This window comes from Strongylocentrotus purpuratus, unplaced genomic scaffold (assembly GCF_000002235.5).
Source record: "Strongylocentrotus purpuratus isolate Spur 01 unplaced genomic scaffold, Spur_5.0 spur5_contig_861, whole genome shotgun sequence".
Taxonomy (NCBI): Eukaryota; Metazoa; Echinodermata; class Echinoidea; order Camarodonta; family Strongylocentrotidae; genus Strongylocentrotus; species Strongylocentrotus purpuratus.
In genome coordinates this window covers 672108-677779 of record NW_022145570.1, presented here as the reverse complement: position 1 = coordinate 677779, position 5672 = coordinate 672108, and the positions used below count along the sequence as shown (strand labels likewise).

Genomic DNA, 5672 nt, shown 5'->3' with positions numbered 1-5672 from the left:
TGTGATGGTTTTGTTTTCAGGGATCCGGATAGAAAAGGTTTTAAAACTACAGCTCCAAAGAGTACAATGAAAAACACTTCGTCTTCGTCACGTAAGCTCGCTCGCGGAATCATGAAAGTGCAATTACAAAGAGGGGTTATTCAGGCCCATTAAACACGTAGTACATGAGTAGTAACTACGGATGCAACTAAATCTTATTAAAAGGTTAAACTCATGGTGAATTTTACAGCATTCAATATCTATTTGAGCTTCAAGTCTACAATAAGCTCGTATTCACCATACTTTAGCATTTCAAAGAATTCACTTCTTTTTTTTTTACACGATTTCAAGGAACATACCATGGACCTTCTACGTAGTAGTACTATGAACATACACATCTAATATACTACAGAAGTATTGTACAATAAAGTATCTCTGTATACAATATAAAAGACTTTGAGCTCGAGCTTGGAGGGGGGGGGGGTGGCATTGATAAGTGGTTGTGGTGGGTTGGGGTTGGTGTTTATCTCAGCATCCTTATTATTTTTTCTACCTTTTCATACTCATTGGATTTTTCTCCCCCTTCCTATTGAATTTCTTTCGGTTGTTTATTCCATGTCCTTGTATGGTAGCTATATCCTGAAGAAAAGGCGTCCCATTGCAGCACAACCCCGCCCCCCCCCCCCCGGAGCTATATAATAGGCCTATTTTTCTAATTTCTTCATGTTCTCATATTATGAGCATTTTATTAGATCCCATTTTGTTTTTCTTTCTCTATCTCTCTCGTTCTAACGGGCGGCTCCTCCTCCTCCTAGACTCCTCATCCTCCTAGGCTCCTCATCCTCCTCCTCCTCCTCCTCCTCCTCCTCCTCCTCCTCCTCCTCCTCCTCCTCCTCCTCCTCCTCCTCCCCCTCGAGACCTCCTCCTCCCGTCCTCGATCCTCGATCCTCCTCCTCCTCGATCCTCCTCCGGCCTCCTCCTCCTATCCTCCTTCTACTTCTGTCCTTTTCCTACTCCGCCTCATCTTTCAGTACTTTAGATTCATTTCTTCTTCTTCTGGCTTCGATCGGTATTCTCCTATCTCCTCCTCAATCCGCCTCCTCCTCCTCCTCCTATTTCTTGTTCTTGTTCTTCTTCTTCTTGAGGCCTTCCTCAACTATCTCCTCTTCACGGTTTTCTGCCACGTTTAGTTTCTTAGTTAATATTAATATTTTGTATTATTAACAATCAAATACTCTCGGCATTTGGTTCGGTATATAATTTCCCAAGGCATATTCCCAAATGCCAACATTTTTCATCCATCACTTTAATTCCTATAAACATGATAAAGGTTCTTTTCATTGATGTTTTTTGTATTGGTTTAGCTGGCATACGTACTGTACCTCAATCAAGTTTTGGGCATAGCCGCGGAGAATTAGAAAATTCACGCAGAGAAGGGAGGTCCGAGAAAGAAAAAAACATGAAGCATTTCATTATTTTATTAGTTCTCTTTTTTTAATTTTTTTTTATAGGGATGCCAGATAGGATTCAAATTGGCTACCACGGGCAGTGAGGAAAGAAAGAACAAGGAATTGGATAGAGGCGGGAAAGCTGAAGAATGAAAGAAAAGCTATAAGAAAGTAAAAGACTAGAAGATGGGAATAAAAATGTAACTATGTTTGAGAAAAGGAGTGGGAGACTGAAAGAGATCACGCAGGAACAAAAATGATGCAGTTTTATCCTCTCTCTCGAATCTCCAGGGTAGCCGACCTCTGTTTTTTTACTAGCGCGCCATCTATGGTAAATGTGCGATTAACGTCAGCTGAAATATTGAGCTCATTTTGATACACAATGGCGGAGACCGAGAGGTAAAAAATATTTCGAATTACTTTATGCTTGTTCATTATTTCTTTGGTAACGCGACATTATTTTGTTGTAAAATTCCATCCTTCATTAAGGTAGCTGGATTAACTTGTAATGATAGAGATTTAAGAGCATATGAAATGAAAGACCTTGCAAGCTTTGCTCTTGCTAGAGCGAATTGCAGTCAGTTGTTTGTGTGAGTTGTAATGGCATTGGCATGATCATGATGATTGGCGCTGGCGCTTGTGTGAAATGGAAGTTTCATGATCTTAAATTAAAGGCACACTGTCCTACTTGTAGCTTCTTGCTCCCTCTATATAGAAAACTTCCCCAATCGGTGCCTGTTGGTCCCCCATGATCCTCTTTTTCTTATGTTAAATCAGAGCTGAGTTAATGAGATAGCCACCGGTCACAGTGACCTCGCTGGCTCGCTGTGTGGTCTAATCCCTTCTGCTGAAGTAGAGTAAAGCCTAAAGGAGCCGGTTAGTAAAGTCTGCCTTTAAAACAAGAAAAATAGTGCATTTTTGTACTGTCTGTATGAATTTTTTTGTTTTTGTTTTAAGGAGTAAGTGTACCTTAAGAATTATCACAATTAAAACTAAATGTGGTTATCAGTCGGGTCAAGCTAAGTAGGTAGAGGAAAGAAGAAGAAAAGTATGATTAGATCTATTAATATTATGAAGTTCATTTTGAAATCTTTTGATTTGACATTGACATTGTGTACAAAATTTGTAGAGATATATAATTGATGGTCGAAAATGTGCCATGAAGTAAGATGTCAAGGAACTTGTTCGGTCTCACAGCACATTTCTGGTTTTTGGGGTAAGGTCTAGTACTAGTACTACAAACAATGTTATTTTTTAATTTAGAATATGAATTGACCTTTTCTCCAACTTAATTTTTTATTTTTTGTATGAGGGGTTGGAACTTGGATTTCTGGACAACAAAAAGCCTACTCTTGCCTTCAGATTGGACAAAATTATTCATAAAATAGTACTTGCCACCATTAATATTTGCAGGTGGTCTGAACTATTAAGGGTACATCAACAGAGACGCCAAGTTTAAAGATCGGCAATGCGTGATATTTTCATGATTCGGCGCACCAGGGAAAAAATTACTTTAAAAATTTCGGGGGCTACTTTTCAAGCTTGCTTGCATGAAAATAACACTCTCTAATTTGTTTTGCATTGAACTCTATGCAAAATTTGGGGGCTCTTTTAAGACTTTCGGGGGCCCTTTTGGGCATTTCGGGGGCTAATTCGCCCCGAGCCCCCGTGTATTTTTTTCCCTGCGGCGCACAAGCGCGCGTGCGAGAGTATAACACACGTATAAGGTATAGCGTTTTTTCAAAATCTAGCGCGCGTCGTGCGTAAGAGCATTTTCAGACCCTCGAAATGCGTGATGTCACACCTAATGCGTGATACTTGGTAGCTCTGCATCAAATGTAATTCTTATGCCAAGGTCATATCTGATGTCTATTTATTCAGCTTTGACTTGCCTTTACTTTACTTCCAGGGACGTGCAGCCCGTGGATTGTGCTATCATCCACAACATCTACGACAATGGCAGTGCGAGGGAGCACTTTGAATTTGAGCTGGACCAGGCCCTCGAGGCCAAACGCAGTATCATCATTATAGAACCCGCTCACCTGGGAGACGAGACCGCTCGTTGGATCACAGTAGGGAACTGCTTGCATAAGACATCCGTCCTTTCTGGCATGGCTTGCCTCGTCGCGCCAGCCCTGCTCCCTAATCAGGCAGTAAACTTTGTCACCTTCCCGACGGGGACTGTAAGTGTGGCCTGCGCTCTTCTATACGGAGTGTCGTGGCAGTCGGACCCATGTTGCAAGTATCAGGTAGAGTACGACACAAGGAATCTGTCACGGCTTCCACTTCATTCCCTGACAACGGCCACGCCCGTAGTTCTGGTTCGGAAAGACGATAAATACAGGAAAGCCCTTCACAACTTGGTAGCCGGGCTAGCCGCAGCTCTACTGGCGTACAAAGTCTACCAATGGTGCATTCGCTAACACAACGTTCAGAAGAATCACTTTTGTTAGCATTTTCATTCACTCCTATCGCCTGAGGAGGTTCTGAACTGTTGGTTAGAGGAGCTTGCAAGGAATAACTGTCAAAGTGAGTTCTGTTATGATGATCAGGTCGACTTGCCATTGCCCAGATGAGAGGAAGGAACGTAGAGAAAGAAGGAATAAAGAGAAAGATGAACTGTTCAAAGATGGAGGAGGATGGATTTACTGTTTGATGAGCCTGGAATTTATTCTCTGATTGACTACTCTTGTACTTGTGTGTCATTTTATGTGTTGTTTTGTTAAATGTATTTCAAAGGGTGTGTGTTTAAAAATTTGGATGATGAATAATTGTAACTTATTGCAATCAGGTTTTATTCAAGGAGACATCCTATGAGAGGCCTGGGGGGGGGGGGGGGGTGTTTCACAAAAATCCTACAGTGTAACTTGAACTTATCTCTAAATTGGACTTATCTCTAAGTTGGACTTAAAAATTATGAAAAACAGTAAGCATCTTTGAAAAAAAAATTGTAAAAGTTATTTTAAAAGGCATAAATGCTGATTCAAATCATTCATATTTTCTATTATCAAGGAGATTTCATGTTCTTGATGGAATTTATAAAAAATCTAATAATATATATATAGGCCTACTTGATGTTTCGCTTTTGAATATATTTTACTCTAAGGCTACAAATGGCTCTCCATAATTTTAAAGGCCAACTTAGAGTTAAGTTCTACTTAGGATCTTTGTGGAAAGCCCATCGTTGTAGTACATAAATCATTCATTTTCAGTCTCCATTACCTCCATTGCGAATTAGCCATCTGTGAATCATCATTGTTGCTGAGAATATTTGATAGAGTTCGAAAAGGATTATATCGGGCCTATATGTACATCATTTTGATTGCCAAGTGCTAACGTATTCATATTCAACTGAGAAATGAAGCCAGTGTACTGTAATGTGTATCAAAATGAGATCTGAGGTTTCTAAAATATTCATGTAGCCAACTTGATTTGTGCAGTCATTCACTGTATGTCTACTAATTGCTGAATTTCAATCTTTAATAGTCTGATTTTTCCTGGAAAATGTTACATTTAAGAAATACATCATCAAAAGGGCCATATACATCAATACATGTACATGTACTTGATTTCCATTATTTTTTGTGTGTGCATAACGTATACCTTTAATATTTTTATAGCACTTACCAAGTACAATTCTGTTAAGATGTGAGGTCTTTAGGCTTGTTGATAGTGGTGATATTTTGTCTTCCATTTCTTCATTTTTCTTTCAACTCAAGCGGGTTCTTTGCATTTTACGAGCTATACATGCTGATGCTAGATAGAGCACATGAATGAATTTGTAGTTTGTAGATGGCTTTATAAAACAGTGAAATAATGGTAGCTTGATAAAAGATTATTTGAGCCTGCTCGTAGTGCAATGTACTTTTGAAAATCACCCCAAATCAAATTGAGTAATGAATCGTAGTCTGAGCAGGGAGCAAAATGTGGTTAGAAATGTCATCTCCAATGAGGGATGAGTAATTTTTGATGGATTGGCTCAGACATACATGTATGGGTTCTTTTACATGTACGCTCCTATGACAATTGCTCTTTGATCACTTTCCGACACTACGTTATTACACACCAATACTTATCTGTTACATGATTAAAATTTCCAATCACTTTAAATTCTTTTACATCGCAATCGCATGACCAGGGACGGGTTTCACAAAGCCTATTTTCAATGACAAATAACAAAAATTAGTGACAAATCTGCCGATAACCAATCAGAAGCAAGGATTTCAGTAGCTTATAACAAAAACT

General features: G+C 39.4%; 1 protein-coding gene across 1 annotated transcript; it reads left to right on the top strand.

Annotated features, from left to right (window-relative positions):
• The first annotated feature begins 1731 nt into the window (after positions 1–1731).
• On the top strand, positions 1732–4266 carry LOC588532 (transmembrane protein 11-B, mitochondrial). The gene is made up of 2 exons (XM_788212.5): positions 1732–1826; positions 3337–4266. The coding sequence occupies exons 1-2, from the start codon at positions 1810–1812 to the stop codon at positions 3848–3850; spliced, it is 531 nt and encodes a 176-aa protein (XP_793305.1). The 5' UTR covers positions 1732–1809; the 3' UTR covers positions 3851–4266.
• The last annotated feature ends 1406 nt before the right edge of the window (positions 4267–5672 follow it).